The sequence below is a fragment of the Phocoena sinus genome, chromosome 15 (assembly GCF_008692025.1).
Source record: "Phocoena sinus isolate mPhoSin1 chromosome 15, mPhoSin1.pri, whole genome shotgun sequence".
NCBI classification, from domain to species: domain Eukaryota; kingdom Metazoa; phylum Chordata; class Mammalia; order Artiodactyla; family Phocoenidae; genus Phocoena; species Phocoena sinus.
In genome coordinates, this window is record NC_045777.1 from 70,766,013 (window position 1) to 70,785,581 (window position 19,569).

General features: G+C 47.1%; 1 protein-coding gene across 6 annotated transcripts in view; it reads left to right on the forward strand.

Annotated features, from left to right (window-relative positions):
* The window catches only part of KIAA0556 (KIAA0556 ortholog), a 201,184-nt gene that overhangs the window by 4,651 nt on the left and 176,964 nt on the right, over positions 1-19,569 (forward strand). For all 6 annotated transcript variants that reach the window (XM_032604979.1, XM_032604982.1, XM_032604984.1 and 3 more), the window contains exon 2: positions 15,454-15,509. In XM_032604979.1, coding sequence (XP_032460870.1) covers positions 15,454-15,509 — 56 coding nt within the window. The remainder of the gene's footprint in view (positions 1-15,453; positions 15,510-19,569) is intronic.

The window sequence follows — 19,569 nt, forward strand, 5'->3', positions numbered from 1 at the left end:
AAAATAAAACATAGAAAGCATTCAGCAGGCAAAATAAACATGTGGTCCATGTAGTCTTTGTGTCGGTTCTTCCTCCTTTGCTTCCATCCTTTTATCTGATTGATTTCTTTTCCCTTGCCGTTCCTCAGCATTCATTCCATCCTGTCGTTTTAGCTGGCAGGAACTTGGCACACTCTGTTTTGCTTATTTTTCTTGGGGGCATTCCTTCAGTTACCACATTCAGCTCCTTCTGTGCACTGGGATCCAGAAATATCAAGATGAATTAGATTGAATCCAGGTGAAGTGTAGATGGGAGTTTACTGTAGTCTTCTCCAAATTTTCTTTAAAGTTGATTTTTCAAAAGCATGTAAGTTAAAAATTCTTAACCCTAAAAAATAGAAATGTAGCAAATTTAAAAATGAAGTCTTCATATCAGAGGTTGCACACTGAGAGTCTTGGGCTGAGTCAGCTCATGGGCATATTTATTTGGCCCATAATGGTTTTTAATTTTTTGAATTAGTTGTCAACATTGAAAAATTGGGAGATTTCTCATAAATCTCTGATTATGGTGTTTTCTTTAAAATATCAGTAAAGTCAATTTATCAATCTCAATAAAAAGCAATAAAGTTAACACTGAATTGAAATTCTGCATGGCAAGAGTTCCCTCAGCTGGAGCTAAGTGGAGACTGCCCCCTAGAAGGGAGGTGCCCTTTCCAATCCATCACAGCCTCTACCTGGCTGGCTTCCCTCATTGCCTCTGGTACCTGCCTGGGCCCCAGTAGGCTTTTTTTTTTTTTTAATATTTATTTATCTATCTATCTATCTATCTGGCTGTGCCGGGTTTGGTTGCGACATGCGGGATCTTCGTTGTTGCATGCGGGGATCTTCAGTTGTGGCGTGCGAACTCTTAGTTGTGGCCTGTAGGATCTAGTGCCCTGACCAGGAACTGAACCCAGGCCCTCTGTGTTGGGAGCATGGAGTCTTAGCCACTGGACCACCAGGGAAGTCCCCTCTGAAGGCATTTGAAGTTACAGTCCTGCTCTAGTATTAACTGGGACAATTTTGAAAACCTCTACGTACTTCATTGTGTGCCATACTGTGCTTTACTTGTTCTTTTAGTTTTAATCTGGAAAAAAAAAAAGTGGGGGGGGATATATTCTCTTCACTGAAGAACTTCATAGTCGAGTGAGAAAGCCAGACATAAACAGATAACTATAGTCCAACATGGGGGTCCCCGGAAGATAACATTTGTAAAGGTCTTCCCCACACCCAAAGCACTCTGGTCCACTGCTGGCTTTTGTAAATAAAGTTTTATTGGAACACAGCCACACCTATTTGCGTACAAATGCACGCCAACACTCTATGGCAGTTTTCATATTTCAGTGGCAGAGCTGACTCGTGACAGGGAACAGATGGCCCCCAAAGCCAAAAATATTTACTGTCTGGCCCTTCACAGGAGAAGTTTGCCAACTTCTGCTGTAGAAGACCCAGTTTGGTCCTTCAGACAGCTCAATATGATGCTGTAATTGTGCTCATTTTACACCATACAGCTAGTTGGTGGCAGAAGCGGGACTCAGCTGAATAAAGTCTACACTCTAGTGTGTCATCAAAGACCCAGCCCAGCCCTGTCCCTGCCAGTGTGTGGCCAGGTTCTCACACCTGGGGAGTGAGTCTGCGGGTGAGGCTTGCCTGTTAGGCTGGTTTAAGACACTGTCCTCTACTACTTTCTCAGCTCCCTCCTGGATCTGACCCTGTGGCTGCTCCTCTGTCCACGTAGGAGGGGCTTACAAGGAGCAACATGGTTGGTTGGAAGGAGGAACTTGGAGCTGTTCACAGAGCACTTCATGTAGGAATAAGAAAGCATCCGTTGGGGCTTCCCTGGTGGCGCAGTGGTTGAGAGTCCGCCTGCCTTATGCTGGGGTTGCGGGTTCGTGCCCCGGTCCGGGAAGATCCCACATGCCGCGGAGCAGCTGGGCCCGTGAGCCATGGCCACTGAGCCTGTGCGTCTGGAGCCTGTGCGCCGCAACGGGAGAGGCCACAACAGTGAGAGGCCCGCGTACCGCAAAAAAAAAAAAAAAAAAAAAAAAAAGCATCCGTTAATACCACTGGACTGACTACTGGTGACCCATGGGTTTTTTTGTGTTTTTTTTAAGATTTTTTTCATGTGGACTATTTTTAAAGGGACTATTTTTAAAGTCTTTATTGAATTTGTTACAATATTGCTTCTCTTTCAGGTTTTGGTTTTTTGGCCGCTAGGCATGTGGGATCTTAGCTCCCCAACCAGGGATGGAACCTCACCCCTGCATTGGGAGGCAAAGTCTAAACCACTGGACCACCAGGGAAGTCCACCCCATGGGGTTTTGAACAGCCTGACCCTTGTAACCTTAACAATTGCCTTGTGGACATAGCACCTTTAATCGGAGAATTTCCCTGGGGAAGCAGTCCCCCTCCTTTCCCCTATCCCTCTGTTGGTCTCCCTCTTCATCTTTAGACACTCACCCACCCACTCTCATGCCCAGAGGTTTTATACTGGGCTGAACTGGGTCCACAGATGTGTTTTCCCACATTTAAAAATAATAATTCCCCATAAAAACCTGGACATTTCAGTCTCTTGATGAAAGGGAGCTTTAGCCCTGGGGCTGTGTAGACCTGCCTTCCCACACAGCCCCAGTGGCCACCCCCTTGACCTTGGGCATGTGATAACAGTTTGAGTCAGTCTTCTGGCTGGTGGTGCCAGTCATTAAGTGTTTACTTCTTGCATTGAGAATACTGGCCTGACCCTAGAGGCATCTGTGATTTCAGCCCCTAGCCAAGCCACCTCAGAAAGCTGGCCGTCTCTTGAGCACCCCGTACCCTTGCCCACCTCCCTGCCTCGCCTTTGCTGTGCTCCCTGCCAACCGTGCCCTTCTTTCATGTCACTTTCACACTGTAGATTACTGTGAGTAACATCACCTGCAGTCTTAATTCCTCCCACGCCATGGAATCCTGTGGCCTCTCAGGCATGGTGCTGTATCACAGGTACTGGGCTCCACGCCTTTCTCCTCTGTGGGTAGAGATACATTCTTGTTCCTTTGCCTGCCCAACACTTGGCCCAAGGACTGGCACAGGGAGATGCCCATGAGTGTTTGCTGGGTTGACATTGTAACCAGGAAAGAGATGAATCCATTTGTTCCTTAGTGAATTGCTGGCTGGTCTCCATTAAGCAGAGAAAAAGCCCTTGTAGACAAGCCTCCAGGCGAAGTTCCAGAGACCTCAGCTGGTTTTTCTTTCTCTGGTGGACAAGTATGGTTCCTCCAGACTCTGTCCTTTGCAGCAATTCAATGCAGTCCTAATAATATACTCTAGCCTAGCTACCTTTACTATACCCCAGAGCCTCTAGTTTTATTTTGTTCTTCCTCAGCTTTTCAGTTGGCACTCTTATGCTCCCCCATTCCCTATCCCAGTAAAGTCACTGTCACTCCTACCTCCCGACTCATTTTGGAGTCCGATGCTATTATACCTTGACCACCCTTAGCTGATGGATTCTCCAGACACAGCCCCTGACTTATGTCCTTAGGGGATAGGAAAGTTACAGGTGAATGCAGCACCTGGCAGGAAGTTGGAATATCACAGATGTCTAGTCACCAACCACAGGTCCCCTGCAGGGACTACAACACTTTTCTAAACTCTAAGTGAACTTGCAATGCATTGTGTGTGTGTGTTTCCACTCCAGAGGGTCCCAAACTAATTAGATACATTGTATGAACCGACATAAAATCACAGAAGGTTAGAGCTGGAAGGGACTGACAGATCTAGTCCAGGATCCCATTTGGAGAATGCTGATATATCTCAGAACACTGAGGATCCTGTAGAGAGGTCATAAGTTTAGAAGCCTGCAGGGACCGGGCAGGTAATATAATGGCGGCAGTGGCCAGGGTTTATTTCATTATGCTGATTTGCGTGGGGCTTTTTCAACACCTAAATACACTTTGCATATCTGGGAATTTCCTAAAGAAATATGTTGTATACTAATTTTTTTAATTAATTAATTTAGTTTTGGCTGTGTTGGATCTTCGTTGTTTGGTGTAGGCTTTCTCTAGTTGCGGCGAGCGAGGGCTACTCTTCATTGCGTTGCGCGGGCTTCTCATTGTGGTGGCTTCTCTTGTTGCAGAGCACAGGCTCTAGGGCGCATGGGCTTCAGTAGTTGCAGCATGCAGGCTCAGTAGTGATGGTGCACGGGCTTAGTTGCTCCGTGGCATGTGGGGTCTTCCCGGACCAGGGGTCGAACCCGTGCCCCCTGCATTGGCAGGCGGATTCTTAACCACTGTGCCACCAGGGAAGTCCCTCTACTAATTTCTTGAAGTACGTGTCTTCCTCCATCTCTCTGTCATCTATACAATAGAGATAATAAATGTATTCACCTCCTAGGGTTGTTGTGAGAATTAAATACATTAGTAGCTGCCAAGCCCTTAGATCAGGGGTTGGCACATGAGAAGTACACGTGTTAAGTACTTTTGATAATGATGTTGATTCACTCTTGCTGGAGACGTGGACACATGAACCTTCACTTGCATCTTTACTGTAGGGAAAAACCTCGGACCTGCCGATAACGGCAACTTGGACTTGACCTCTGTGATAGGGAGGCAACTGGGGAACGGGGAGGGATGGGAGGGCACCATGCCATCTGGTGGGCATTGCCCTCAGCTCCTGACAATGGCTGCCAGACAGGAACGCAGGTCCTGTGTTGACAGATTTTTCAGTTTTTCAAAAGAATCCAGAACTCAGGATTTTTAAATGTGACATCATCTCATCATCTCCCAAGCTTTAAATGTTGGCTGGGAAAAAAAAAAAAAATCTTTCTTAACAGTTTGGAGACCAGACAAATGTATATGGGCTGGGTTCAGCCAGCGAGTGACTTTGGATGTAGTCTGATCACTGTTATTTATCAGATGTGGAGGCCGAGGCACGGGGCCTCCGATGGGCAGCCCAAGAGCAGGTGAACAAGGCTCAGATCGCTTTCAGTCCGGCACCCCTACCCATACCACAAAGCCTTTCTCGTAATGAGCCTGCGCAGCAGAAGTTCTGCCTACTGCCTCCACTGGGATGGAGATTTCATTTTAAGCCTGCAGAGTGGAACTATGAAAACCAGGGCCAAGAATTTAGACTCTCCTCTCCCTCTCTTCATGTTGATGCTCACCTGAGCCTTCCTCATCCTGGAAAGGAGTGGAAGGAGCCGAGCTCATGGAGTTAGTCAAAAGGGCTTCGAGGGGCTTCCCTGGTGGCGCAGTGGTTGAGAGTCCGCCTGCCGATGCGGGTTCATGCCCCGGTTCGGGAAGATCCCACATGCCGCGCAGCGGCTGGGCCCGTGAGCCATGGCCGCTGCGCCTGCGCGTCCGGAACCTGTGCTCCGCAACAGGAGAGGCCACAGCAGTGAGAGGCCCGCGTACCGCAAAAGAAAAAAAAAAAAAAGGGCTTCTCCTCTTCTCAGCCACGTGATCCCGGCTGGGGGAGGGGCGTTAGTTACTTCATCTCAGTACCTAGACTCTTAAATTGTAAAACGGAGATTAATAGAGTGTAACTGGGAAGAGCTAAATCGGACTCCATGTTTATGTTTCTTTGACTTTAACCTCTGCTTTTCATTGCTTTTGTTATAATCATACACAATGGCCTGACTCAGGGAACTCTGCCCCTCTGCCTGAAAGTTGGACTAAAGTGCCTTTGTTCAGCTCACAGGGAGACAATCTGACCCTGCCTACCTGTGAATGGCTGAAATTAACACGTCCCCTCACCAAAGCTGGCCATTCCAGGAGATGTTTTGCAAGACTGATGGCCCTTTTTACTTTACTTCCTCACCACCTCTCCCTCTCTATTATGCCTTTTTACGTTACTTCCCTCTCTGATTCTATAAAAGAAACTGGCATCCAGACCCCATAAGATGGTTATTTTGAGACATTAGTCTGTCATTTTCTTGGTCTGCTGGCTTTCCTTATAAAGTCATACCCCTTGCCTCAACACCTCATCTCCAACTTATTGGCCTGTTGTGCGGCGAGCAGAGCAAGCTTGGACTCGGTAACGGTAGGACCTTCCCATAGGGCTGCTCTGAGAACCAAGTGAATTCATCCTATCTAAAGCCCTTAGAATGGTGCCCAGCACTTAATAGGCTCTCAGTAACAATTAACTATCAGAGGAACAAATGCATCTTTTTCCTTAGGATTCCGGGGATCTCATGAACCAGTCTCATGTTTTCCAAGATTGTTTGGCTGATCATTTTTTGGAGGGGGATGAAAATACTCAAAAGATACTTGAATTTGGATATACACACACATACACATATTTCCACAAATGCGGTCAGTGTCCTCACTTGTGTTCTATGGGGAGCTGGGATATGGGAGGAGAGGGCTGGGTGGGGTTTGGAGTGGGAGTGCGTTTGGGAGCTTGTATGATGGATACAGAGGTAGATCAAAGTCCATTTTAGCCTGGGAAGCGTGTCATCACGTAGACCACTGATTAGATTACAGATGTGTGGCATTTGCTAATCTTCACTCTTTCAAATGAAAAAAATCAATATTTTCCAATTATCTCCAATGGTGTATTTTTTTTAAACTTAATTTCTTTTTGGCTATGTTGGGTCTTCGTTGCTGTGCGCTCCAATGGTGTATTAAACTTACTTTGTCATATTTCATTTCACCATCCCAGAAAGAGCAGGGGGAAAGGGTCAGGAAAGCACATTGCAAGAGAAGATGAAGTCTTTACAGCAGTTCATAATCATGCCTCCTGCCCTTCCAGCATTGTCCATCCAGAAATTTGGTCATTCACTCATTCATCGATTTCAGAAATGTCTACCGACGCCTACTCCATTTCAGGCACCGTTCCAGGTGTGGAAATTCAGTGATAAAAAAGCCAGACAAGCAGCCTCTGATTCCACAAAGCTGATATCTAGTGAGGCAGGCAGACTACATCAGCAAATAAAGATCAGATAAGTGCTATACAGAAGATTGAAGTAGGGAGGATTGGGGGCTAGCCCACTCTGAGCAAGTGGGTCCCTTTAAGCTGAGATCTGATTGATGAGAAGGAGCCAGCATGAGAAGACCTAGGGGGATGAGGACAAAGGCCCGGAGGCAGGAATGGATCCTGAGTCCAAGGTGCAGAAGAAAGACTGGGGGCTGCAGAGGTGTGAATGTGAGGGAGGGAAAAGGGAAATGTACAAAGTGAAATACACCAGAGGATGGTCAGGCAGGCAGGTGTCATCACTTGGACTTACTGGCCTTATTTTTCGATGGCTGCAGTGGGAAAAGCCAGCAATAGTGGAGGGTGGAGACCTATCAGGTGGCTATTGGAAAGATGACAGGGCACACAAAGGGGTGACTGAGAGGAAGGAGCAGATTCAGGATATGTTTGGGCAGCAGAGTTCAGTGGAACTCCCTCAGATCCACAAACAGCTGTTTCTGCGGAAGGAAACTGCTAACTGCTGAGTACCTACTATGTGCAGGGCAGTGTTCTAAGTGTTTGACGTGTACTATCTTAACCCTAAAAATGGAATTGGAACTCTTAGGATTCCCAAACAGGTAATTAGTGGCTGAGTGAGACAGGCTGACCCAGAGCCTAGCCTCTCAGCCACCGCACAGCATCGTCCCCAGGCTCTCATCTGATTATGAAGCTGGCTGAAGAATGCACGGCTAAGCATTTCTAAACCAAGCAAATGCGCCGAACGGTGTGCAGGTTATAAATAACCATTTCTAGCTGCCAGCTGCTGTTTAGGTTTGGAAAGGAAAAGAGAGTCTTAGCATGACTTGGTTATCTCAGGTAATTTGGCAGTAAACTGGGCCCTGGGAATTTGAGTTATACAGAAAATGCAAAGGAAGAGTGACAGGGATATTGTTTCAGGCTTTCAGAAGACAGGATGTAACTTAAAGGCCCAGAACCAGCCTGGAGGCGAACGTGAAGTATTTGAAGAGAAAAATGTGTCTCAGAGCCAGTGTTTGTTTACTTGGCTCCCAAACAGTCATGCTCTTTGTCTAATAGATTCTGTTCTAATGATGATATTTCCTTAACGAGGTCTTGCTTCCCCCTCCCCAAAAAGGGTCCATGGCATTGAGTTAAGGAAATAACGGGAGGAGTGGGAGATTTTCCCATCTTCTGCCTAGTTGTCTACTAGGTTGGAAACTAGAGGCCTCTTTTGTTGGGCCTGTCCAGAGCTCTAAAAAAATTTTTAATTACTTGTCAACATTTAAAGATTAGAAGCTTTCTCATACAACTGGACTTCTCTGGAAAAATCTCACCCAACAAAACTGAGCCCACGTTCCTGCCTGGAAACCTGCAGCTGGAGACGAATAGTGCTTCCTCTTTAGGCTGGGCAGGTGCTTGCCAGACTGCCCTGTCCCCACCCTGCCACACGTGTCTCCGCAGAGGCTGTAGGTTCAGGAGGCTGGGATGGGGCTGAAGGTGGGTGTGGGGTGGCGTAGAAAGGCCAGTGGGGCTGGAGCTCTGGCATTCCTGGAGGTGAAGAAGGTGTGCAGGCAGGCGGGCCACAGGATGTAGTGAACACGGGATTAGCAGCTAGCTGATGGCTTCTTAACCCCAGTTCTTTCTCTTCATTGCTCTGTGACCTTGGGCAAGTTACTCTGCTCCTCTGAGCCTCGTGGCTTTGTTGTTGCATATGCTAGTGAGGGAATCCCAAGAACTATCACCTGGCGAGGAACCTGACCATGCCCGGTAAACACTAGGAAACCACGAGTTCCAGACAAGCCATCTGGACAGGTCTCAATCTTCCTTTCCTTTTTTTCTTTTTCCTTTCTCATCTTGTCTAGACGTTTCATAAAAAAAACTTAGCCCTCAAGTAAACGAGCAGGTCACCACCAGCCTACTGGCTTAGCTCAGAAACTGTTGTTTCAATGTCCAGGAACCATATTTTGTCATCATTTCATTCTTAACTCTCACACATTACAGACTGATCTCTTAAAAGAAGGCAGCTTGTCCTCCGAAAATACTGTCCTTTCGAGCATGCTTCGGGGTCCCGAGGTCCATGGCGGCTACTCTTGTCTCCCTCCGGCAGACCACACCCTTGGACCTTAGGTGGGAGTGTCCACAGCGTTTCTCACTATATTTTTAAAAAATCTGAACTAGCCCTTTTGGACATTTAATGTTTTTTTTTTTTTTTTTTTTTGCGGTACACAGGCCTCTCACTGCCGCAGCCTCTCCCGTTGCAGGGCATAGGCTCCGGACGTGCAGGCCCAGCGGCCACGGCTCAGGGTCCCAGCCGCTCTGCGCGGCACGTGGGATCTTCCCGGACCGGGGCACGAACCCATGTCCCCTGCATCAGCAGGCGGACTCTCAACCACTGCGCCACCAGGGAAGCCCCACATTTAATGTTTTAAGTTTATTTTAGTTTCTTGAGTAGGAAGAAGTTCCAACTAAATCATTCAAAAATAAAAACAATATAAAAAGTTTACATTGAGAAGTCGCTCTTGGGCATGTGCCTTCCAGGTGGTTCTTTGTACAAACAGAACCAATACGAGCATATATTCCTTTCTTTATATATAAGTTCATTTGTACCATTTTTTTTAGAGAAATCTGTTTTTATAGGTGTTTTTTGTTTTTAAAAAAATTTATTTTATTTATTTATTTTTGATCGCATCTGGTCTTTGTTGCTGCACGCGGGCTTTCTCTAGTTGCAGCAGGTGGTGGCTACTCTTCGTTGCGGTGCGCGGGCTTCTCATTGCAGTGGCTTCTCTTGTTGCAGAGCACGGGCTCTAGGTGCATGGGCTCAGTAGTTGTGGCTCACAGGCTCTAGAGCGCAGGCTCAGTAGTTGTGGCGCATGGGCTTAGTTGCTCTGCGGCATGTGGGGTCTTCCTGGACCAGGGATTGAACCCATGACCCCTGCACTGGCAGGCGGATTCTTAACCACTGCGCCACCAGGGAAGTCCCAGGAGCATATATTCTTATTTTCCCTCTTTCGTAGAGAAAAAATTGCATACTACGTCAACTATCTCCCCCTTGAGTTCATTTAACATATGGTCATATTACCAGCTTGCCATTCTTTCACTCAGTATTCCATTTCCGTTGTGTGGATCCAGCCAGTCCCCACTGTGATAGACTTATAGGTCACTTCTAATATTTTCCATTGCAAATTATGATGCAGTGAATACCTTGTGCATGCATTTGTTTCCTATTTGTGGAGCTATTTCTTCCCGGTAGGTTCCTATAAGTGATATTGCTAGCTTAAAGGGATACTGCCAAAAGCCTTTTTGAAGATATTGCCGAGATCCCCTCCACAGAGCCTGTATCATTTTATATTTCTCCCAGCAGTGCTTGAAAATGCCTGCTTCCCAGATCTTGCCAACAGTACATTGTCAAACCTCTGGAATTTTGCCAATCCAATGGGTAAGATTAAGTGGCATCTCTGGGATATTTGCCATTTGAACTAAATTACATAGATATATAAAATGAGAACAGGGTGAGCCCTTATATTTGGACTGCAGAAGAAATAAGCTCGTTTTAGTAACCTAGTAGAAGCACCATCACCCCAGTTGGGAGAAACAAGTTCTTCATTTAAAACTCCTTTTCGATGGGGAGGTCCCTGCATGGTCTTGGATTTCCGCTGAGTTGCCTTTATTCTCCAAAGCCCAACCCTGCTTGCCAAGGCTGAGCATTGTACCTGAGTGGATGGGCGTGAGTGTCTAATGCCAACCTGCCTTTCCACATTTGGCACTTAATGGCAGTTTTCTGGCTAATGGAGAACTCCATTTTCCTTGACCCTTGGGGAATCATTTTGTTCTAATCCCCTTATTAATTACTCTAGGAGTCCAAAGTACATTAAAAAGCTGCATCACAGAAAGAAATCCTTAAGTCAGACTCCCTCTCTAGTACATGCTGGCCTTCTCAGACTTGTCTTTAACCTGACCGAGGGGCAGTGTATTCTAGTGGTTAGGAGTGCAGGCTCTGGAGCGAAACTACTCCGATTCAAATCCAGGCTCCTATACTCACTAGCTGTGTGATATTAGGCAAGTTTCCTAACCTCTTTGGGTCTCCGTGCCCACCTTGGACAAGTGGGATAATAATAGTACCTATTTCATAAAGTAGCTATAAAGAGTACATGAGGGGCTTCCCTGGTGGCGCAGTGGTTAAGAATCTGCCTGCCAGTGCAAGGGACATGGGTTCGAGCCCTGGCCCGGGAAGATCCCACATGCCGCGGAGCAGCTAAGCCCGTGCGCCACAAACACTGAGCCTGTGCTCAGGAGCCTGCAAGCCACAACTACTGAGCCCACGTGCCACAACTACCGAAGCCTGCGTGCCTAGAGCCCATGCTCGGCAATAAGAGAAGCCATGACAATGAGAAGCCCGTGCACTGCAACGAAGAGTAGCCCCCTCTCGCCGTAACTAGAGAAAGCCCGTGTGCAGCAACGAAGACCCAACGCAGCCAAAAAATGAAATAATTAATTAATTAAAAAAAAGAAAAGAGTACATGGGTTGGTTCATGTACTTAGCTTGGAGCTCAGTGCCTGGCACATAAGAAACCCTGACTAAGGTGAGCTCATGTGGTAATGATGATGATGATAGTGATGCTGGCGCTGGTGCTGGTGCTGGTGATGATGGCCATTGGGAGCACACTGAGCCTGACCACCTACAAGCTACCCTTCTCTGGCCTTGAGTAAGCAGCTCAATCACTCACCCTCAGTTTGTTTCTCATTTCTTCATTGGCTTGTTCTAATGGGAATAGCTCTGTCCACCTGAAACAAGAGTCAGCAAACTACAGCCTGGGCACCATATCTGGCTTGCTGCCTGTTTTTGTGAATAAAGTTTTATTGGAACACAGCCGCACCCATTTGTTTACATATTGTCTATGGCTGTTTTCACGCTCCAGTGGCAGAGTTGAGTAGTTGCACCAGAGACCTTATAACCTCATGACTTTATGGTCTATAAACTAAAAAAATATTTACTCTCTGGGCCTTTACAGAAAAAGTTTATTGACCCCTGATCTAAAGGAGTGTCTGTGAGGATGCAGGAGATGAAGCCTGTGCATAGAACCTGGACCATAGCAGGTGTCTGGTACAGTGGAGCTATATCAACTAAGGGTTTAAGCTTCAGGAGCTCAGTGCCTGGTTCTTGCCACCATCCCCGCCCCCGCCCTCTCCTACCCCAAGATGAAAAACAGAGGGAATAATTACAATATCAATAGCTTAATTAGAAATACCGTAAAATTATATTTTGCATGTGTATTTTACCACGTACCATGCATTTCCAAATGCACCAGATATTACACGTGCACATTAGTCAACAGCAGTGGATATAAAATCTGTGTCCTGGAGGCTGTACTTTACAGGAGGTTTAAGGCTCTTTTTCAAGGGGAATTTTTTTTTTTTCCCCAAGGGGAATTTTGACACTGATTTTCCCGTGCCTGAGGACTTCAGAAGCTAACATCCAAGGAAGACACAACTTCCCTCTAAATGGTAGTGATGAATATTATTATCTGCATCCAGAGCAAAGTAAAACGAAAGTGTCAGAATCTTCTGACCACTGAAAATTAATTCTAAGTGCAGATAAAATCTCTCTGAAATCCTAAGTGGGAGACCGGTATTATATTTACGACAATTCCATGCAGTCCCTTTTTCTTTTCCCCAGGCACACATCTGTTTTCTAAAGTGAGGTGTACACGTGGTATTTACATGTGGCCTTATTTATTGTTTCCTGGCTGAAGCTGGCAGGTCACCTTGCAAAATGCAGAGGAACACCCCCTTAATTTTGCAAGCAGCATATATTGATATTAATGTCACCTTCTTACCCCTCCCTAAGTCGCTGTGAGGATAAAATGAGATCTAGGTAGGAAGCTAGCTACTCAGAGAAGCTAAGTGCAGTAGACAGGCACAGTGTAACCTGGTCCCTTCTGTCCTTGGGGAGAAGGAGTCGTCTCCATGTCGAGCTACCTGGAGGAGAGAGGGGCTCAGTGGGGCGAGGACAGAGGCATTCGATAACAAATGTGCATAATTAGAGTGAATTATCTTCATTGGAAAATAAGCAAATTATTTTCCAATTTAATGAATAAAGGAGCTTCTAATTAACTCCAGTAGAGAGATTTGCTTGCAAATTTCAGTGGTTAAGCTCTCTGTTCTTTACATTAATATTTTCTTTTTATGGCTCACCTGAATCTTTTTTTTTTTTTTACTGTTCTTTATTAGTATAAAAGAACTTTAGAGATGGAAAGCAAACCCAGAGATGATTCAGTCTAATCCTCATTTTAAAAAAATAGGAACAAAATATGGCCCATAGAGAACCTGTTGGATCTCGTGAGTTATCTAAGATCTCATAACTGGTCAGCGATCCACTGGACTGGATCCCCAGGCATGAGTCTGACCAGAACAGGAAGGGCCTCAGCCGGACCCTGGGGTCTGCCGTGTTCACCCCCGAACTAGCACTGTTTCCCTCCCGCTCCCTACCCTTGCTCTGGGCTTTTCTTGGCTCTGCTGACGTCTTACTTGCCTCTGCTGACGTCTTACTTGCCTCAACACTGCTTCTGCCACTAGAGCACCCTGGCCTGCCAGCACAGCATTCCTGCCCTCCAGCCTGCTCTGCGCCCTTCCAGCTCCAGACCCACCTCCCAGGTCCTGGCCCTGCATTGCGTGGCCTACTACCTGGTATGTCATCCTCTCTGGTCGACCTTAGGGCCTACCCTGAGGCCTTGACTGACAGCCAGAGCAGGTGTGGATGAGGGTTTGGGGGAGCTATCCACCCAAGCTCCTGCCCTAGAGCATCAGGGATCAGGAGGTCACGATAAGATTGACAACAACCCGGATCACCTGATCCCTAAATCCCGGGCTTTTTTTTTGTTGTTGTTAATCAACTTTATTTTATGGAGCAGATTTAGGTTCATAGCGAAATTGAGTGGAAAGTACAGAGAGTTCTCATATACCCCCTGTCCACGTATGTAAAACCTCCCCCACTATCGACATCCCCCATCACAGTGGTATCTTTTCCTGGGTTCTTTTTCATCTTTAAACCCTAGCTTCTTTGTCTTAAGGCAAAAAAAGAGGCAACAGACACACACACAGAGAGAACCTAATCTAAGTGGGTGTCTGTGGAACACAAAGGCAAGCATGAAGTTGGTTTCAGATCTGTTCATTCTGTCTTGGCATTCTGTGTTAGTCTGTCCCCAAGGCCAGTGGCTGGTGGCTGCTCACACATGGAGGTAGCCCTGCTCCGGCCCTCTATTCTCTCTCTCAGAATCAATTTCAGTGTTAGGGGCTGGGATTCTGATTGGCTGCAACTGGGTCAAGTGCCCATACCCAGTGCAGCATATGAAGTTCAGGGTATGGCGTCATGTACAGTCATGGCTGCCACAGGACCCCACTGTGGTGATGGGGAGGAAGAAAAGAGAGAAGGGAGCAGTCTAGGGTGTCATTATGAGCTGAGCAGATACCCCCAAAGATGTCTACCATACCATGATACTGTACATCCCGGGGTCTCCTATAAATAGCAGCCTCTTCTCTACATCCTCTTATGTATTGGCCCCAAGTTTGGCCAGTGCCAGAAGTTCATCTTTGGACCTTTGCTCTTTCCCTTATTCTCACATTTTTGGAAAGAGCATCATCCCTTGACCTGAGCTTTATCACTATCTGTGAGCCCCTCTGCAAGTGACCTCATCCAAAGACAAGCATCTTTCCTCTCAGACTCGGTCCCCATCTCTCGCCTCTCAATAAGTCATCACTAAGCCTTTTTGTTGCTGCCTTCAGAGTGCTCCTGGCTAATGGGACATATGGTTGTGGCACTCTAGAAAATAGCCACCTGAGAGTGAAGCTGGACAATTTGGGAGACACACTGGCAACGTGCAGCGAGGCTCGCATCTTATGTTTTAAAACCAAGGCGATCCATTAATTTCCCATCAAGGATTCCTTTTATAATGGACACTTCCATCGAAGTTGTAAAAACTGCACTTGGAACAGCATATTTAAACATTCTGATGTCCATCTGTGAAATGTATGCATAACTTCAATGTTAGTTTTCTAGTTTTCTGAGAAAAGCAACAATTCTCTCTGAAATTGCCCCATCATGTGAAATGCAGGTGATTACTGCTAATTCACATCTGCACCAGAACCTATGTGGCGAGTTTGGGGGTTTGGTGCAGTGTATTGGCACACACTCTTCAAAGGTTATGTGTATGTGCACAGTGGAAGGCATTTTATATAACTCCAATTTAATAAAAATGTAATTCGACTGGGAAAAACTAGTCTGTCAGCCCTTGCAGAGTGCAGATAATGTTCCAGATTAAAGAGTGGAGGCTTTGTTCATTACAGTCAAATAATATGAGTGTGTGAAATACCATTTCATTGCCGTTGGTCTATTTCAAGAGTATGCCATTTTCCCATTATCATAATAGGCTACATTTTCTTAAAATCACTTGATTGCGATTGGTCCCATCTATTAGGTTTGCAAATAAAAAGCTTTTGTGGTGATAAACTAGCTGTTTTAAAACAGCCTTAATCTCTGTTTCTGCTTTTGAACAGCTACAGGTCAGACTCTGCAGAAGGCTGAGAGAAGCCGGTCCCGGGAGAAAAAGGAGGTAAATGAGTCACTGGGGAGGGCAGGTGGGAGGCAACTCTATTTAAAGAGACCTGAGGGAGTGGGCTGGTGATTAAGTATCCCTGGATCTCCTGTTCTTTTCTCTCATTCTCAACTGGAGTTATCAACCCAGTGTCACTTATAGTAATAATCTCTTACTGAATGTATCAGTTAGCTTTGGCTGTGTAACAAGTCACCCAGATTTTAGTGACTCAAAACAACCACAGATTTAGTTCATGATTCTGAGGGTCAGTCATCTGAGCTCAGCTTCCCCAGGCAGTTCTGCTGATGGGCCAGGCTCTGCTGACCTCAGCTGGGCTCACTTATGCATCTGCAGTTAACAGAGGTGTTGCCCTGGGGCTGCCTGAACATCAGTTAGGGTGCTTTAGTTCTCCTCCAATGTTCTCCCATCCTCCAGCAAGCCAGCCAGGTTTGTTCACATGGGGGCTCAGGGGTTCAAGAGCATGAGATTGGAAGAGGCAGGATCTCCTGAGCTCTAGGCTCAGCACTGGCATGGTGTCACTTCTGCCACTTTCTGTTCTTTAAAGCAAATCACAAGGTCAATGCAGGTTCAAGGGGTGGGGGAATAGGCCTCACCTCTTAATGGGAAGAGCTACAAAATATTGAAATATACCACATTCTTGAAATTTTTGAAATTTACCACACTGAGCCCACCTGCGCTGTGCTGGGCACCAGGGCCAGGACTAAGGGAGGGATGAGAGACAGTCCTTGACTCAGGGTGTGCACGGCGTAGTTGGAAGGGATGTGCAATGAGATCATTACAATACAGTGTGAGAGTGCCAGTACAGGGAGAGAAGGACAAAGAGTGGGATTTCAATACGGAAAAAGGGTCACCTACCTCTGCCAGTAGTATCAAGAAAGGCTTTGCAGAAAAGCGGATGTAAAGACCAACTCTTGAGGGTGAGTCGTTTTCCAGGCCAAGTAAATAGCATGGTCAAAGGCAGAGAGATGGGACTTCCCTGGTTGCACAGTGGTTAAGAATCCGCCTGCCAATGCAGGGGACATAGGTTCAAGCCCTGGTCCGTGAAGATCCCACATGCTGTGGAGCAACTAAGTCTCTGCGCCACAACTACTGAGCCTGCACTCTAGAGCCCGCGAGCCATAACTACTGAAGCCCATGCGCCTAGAGCCCATGCTCCACAACAAGAGAAGCCACCGCAATGAGAAGCCCACGCACCGCAACAAAGAGTAGCCCCCGCTCGCCCCAACTAGAGAAAGCCCGCGCGCAGCAACGAAGACCCAACTCAGCCAAAAATAAATAAATAAATACATTTAAAAAATAAGTATACAAAGGCAGAGATATATGAATAAGGAAAGCTGCAAGATCATTGAGCCTGAGGTGGGAAGTGGCAGTTAGGACCCATGAATTACTGAAGGGCCCTTCAATCAAGACCCAAGCTTGTGGGAGTTTACATTTGAGTCTTACCTAGCGGCTGATGGGAGCAGGAGTGTGAAGCCTTCTTGCTCATCATCAGTATCAACCAATCCTGAAATTCGTCGACACCTAAGTACTCACACTCTTGACTGTAAACTGACCTGATTCCAAAGACAAAAGGGAATTTCTCTGGCTCAGCTGGGTCCAGCGGCTCAAAAATGGCCACTAGACTTGATCCTTCTGTCTGCAGCTCATGGCTCTGCTTCCTCGGTGTTGGCCTCACCCCAGCCAGCTCTGAGGAGGCAGGTCAGTGTTGGCTTGCAAAGGGCCTTGTGTGCTTTGCTGTGACTTTCATCCTGTCTCCTGTTGCCTCCTTTCTCAGCTGTAGCCAGAAGAGCCAGTGTGGCTTTCCTCCTTCTTGGATCAACCTGCCTGGGATGAGGGCTGGGAGATAACTTAGGAACTTGGATGCTGCTGCAAAGACCTCCATGTCAGCCCCAGTGGACACTCTAGAAGCTGAACCAGGGTGGGTTTTCCCACTCCTTTCTGGTGGAGGCGTTTTTCTGGAGGCAGGAGCAGGTGTCCTTGTCTCCACAAAGTCCTTCCAGAAACCTCAAGGTGGAGGAGCCACAATGGGAGTGAGCGCAGACCTGCAGGCACCAGGTCTCCCTCGATTAAGTAACCAAGAGTGAGGGACTTCCCTCGTAGTGCAGTAGTTAAGAATCGGCCTGCCAGTGCAGGGGACATGGGTTCAGTCCCTGATCCGGGAAGATCCCACATGCTGCAGAGCATCTAAGCCCGTGCTCCACAACTACTGAGCCTGCACTCTAGGGCGTGCATGCCACACTACTGAGCCCGCATGCTGCAACTACTGAAGCCCATGTGCCTAGAGCCCGTGCTCCGCAGCAAGAGAAGCCATCCCAATGCGAAGCCCGTGCACCAAAACGAAGAGTAGCCCCCGCTCGCTGCACCTAGAGGAAGACCGCCCGTAGCAACAAAGACCCAATGTAGCCAAAAATAAATAAAAATTAAAAATAAATTTATTTTTTAAAAAAGTAACCAAGAGTGGGGACCAGTCCCCCGAGGCCAGGAATGAATTGTTTAAGCCTGAGGCCTCTGGTTGCAGAATGACAGCATCCGATTTATCCACATTAAGAAATTCTCTGGAAACATGATGGAGCAGGGCAGCCGGTAACTAGCAGAGATACTTTTTCCCTCCCCTCCTCTCTCTCCTTGGCAACAGGACTCCCCTAATTGCCGCTTTCCCGGCTACTCCCATCATTCCAGTCACCCGAGAGCATTTCAGATCACTCTTCTGAAAAATGCTTGAATGAGGGAAAAGGGAGAGTGGGGTTGTTTATCACAACATCTGAGTTTAACCCTGAAAGATGTTTAAAATGGTTTCAGGCCCTCTGAAAGAGAGTGCTTTCTTAACAAGGCTTTCGTGTGGTTAGAAAAACAAGAGAAAGAAACTAATAGCAAGCTGCCAGGATGCTCATCTTGATATATTATAACATGTCTTTCCACCCACCTCCTCTTTCCACATCCTTCCCCGCCGCCCCCCCCCCCCCCCCCCCCCCCCCCCCGTCGTCTGTGAAATCTGCACTTCCTGATACTCTGTGCTCACACAGGATGCCAGGTATAGAGGAAGCTTTGTCCTTGCGAAAGGCAAGGAAAAGACAAGCTGCTTAGAACAGGCAGACAAGGACACTCATCATGTTCCTTCGGAGGTAGGGTATACGGGCCAGCTCACACCTTGGCAGGTGGATGTGCAGTTTCCATCCTGGGTGGGGATTGGGTACCATCCTGCATGGTCATGGGCCAGCACAGCAAAGGGAGGATGGGAAGTTCTCGGTGAGCCTGCCAGGCCACATTCAGCCCAAAGATGTGTTTTATTGGGCCCATACCCTACTACAGTTTTTAAAAATTAGGGAGCTGCATTCAAAAATTAGGAGATTTCACATTAAAATGCTGACTTCTGGCTTCTCTGGAAAAATGGAGAATGACAACACTGAGTCCTTCCTTATTCCTATAAGGAATATTCCTATAACAGTGGGCAATGGCTTCTGATGAGGACATATCCCCCTTTTGATGGGACCCTCCCTGTCCCCCCCGACCCCCCACCTGCTCAACAACAAGCAGGTATCAGCACCCACATGCTGCCAGGCCCTGTGCTGGGTGCTTGATGTCACCAGTTCACAAACGTTGCAGCACGTTAGAGTCACCGGGGAGCTATTAAATACCCCCATGTCCAGGCCTCTTTCCAAACCAGTTAAATCAGAATGTCTGGGGGTGTGACCCGGGCATCAGAATTTTTTAATCTTCCCAAGTGCTTCCGATGTGCAACCATGGATAAGAACCAGCATTTTATGGGTTATTAAGTAACCCCTGGTTCTCAGTGCTTCCCCACGCACTGCATGCCTGCCCTGCACCAAGGATGCTTCGGTTCTCAAGCCCTGTCACAGACACAGACAGGCACAGATCATAGCAGAGAATGACAGCCAGCACAGAGGAGACCCAGTTAAAGCCCCAGTGGGTGCTGGAGGAGAGAGAGAAGACTTCCTGGAAGAGGCGGCTTTAACCAAGGTTTTGGAAGGGTTACAGTCATTTCTGAAAAAATGTACTTTTGATGGTTGGCTTGAAGTCGGTAGATACTTTTGAAGGA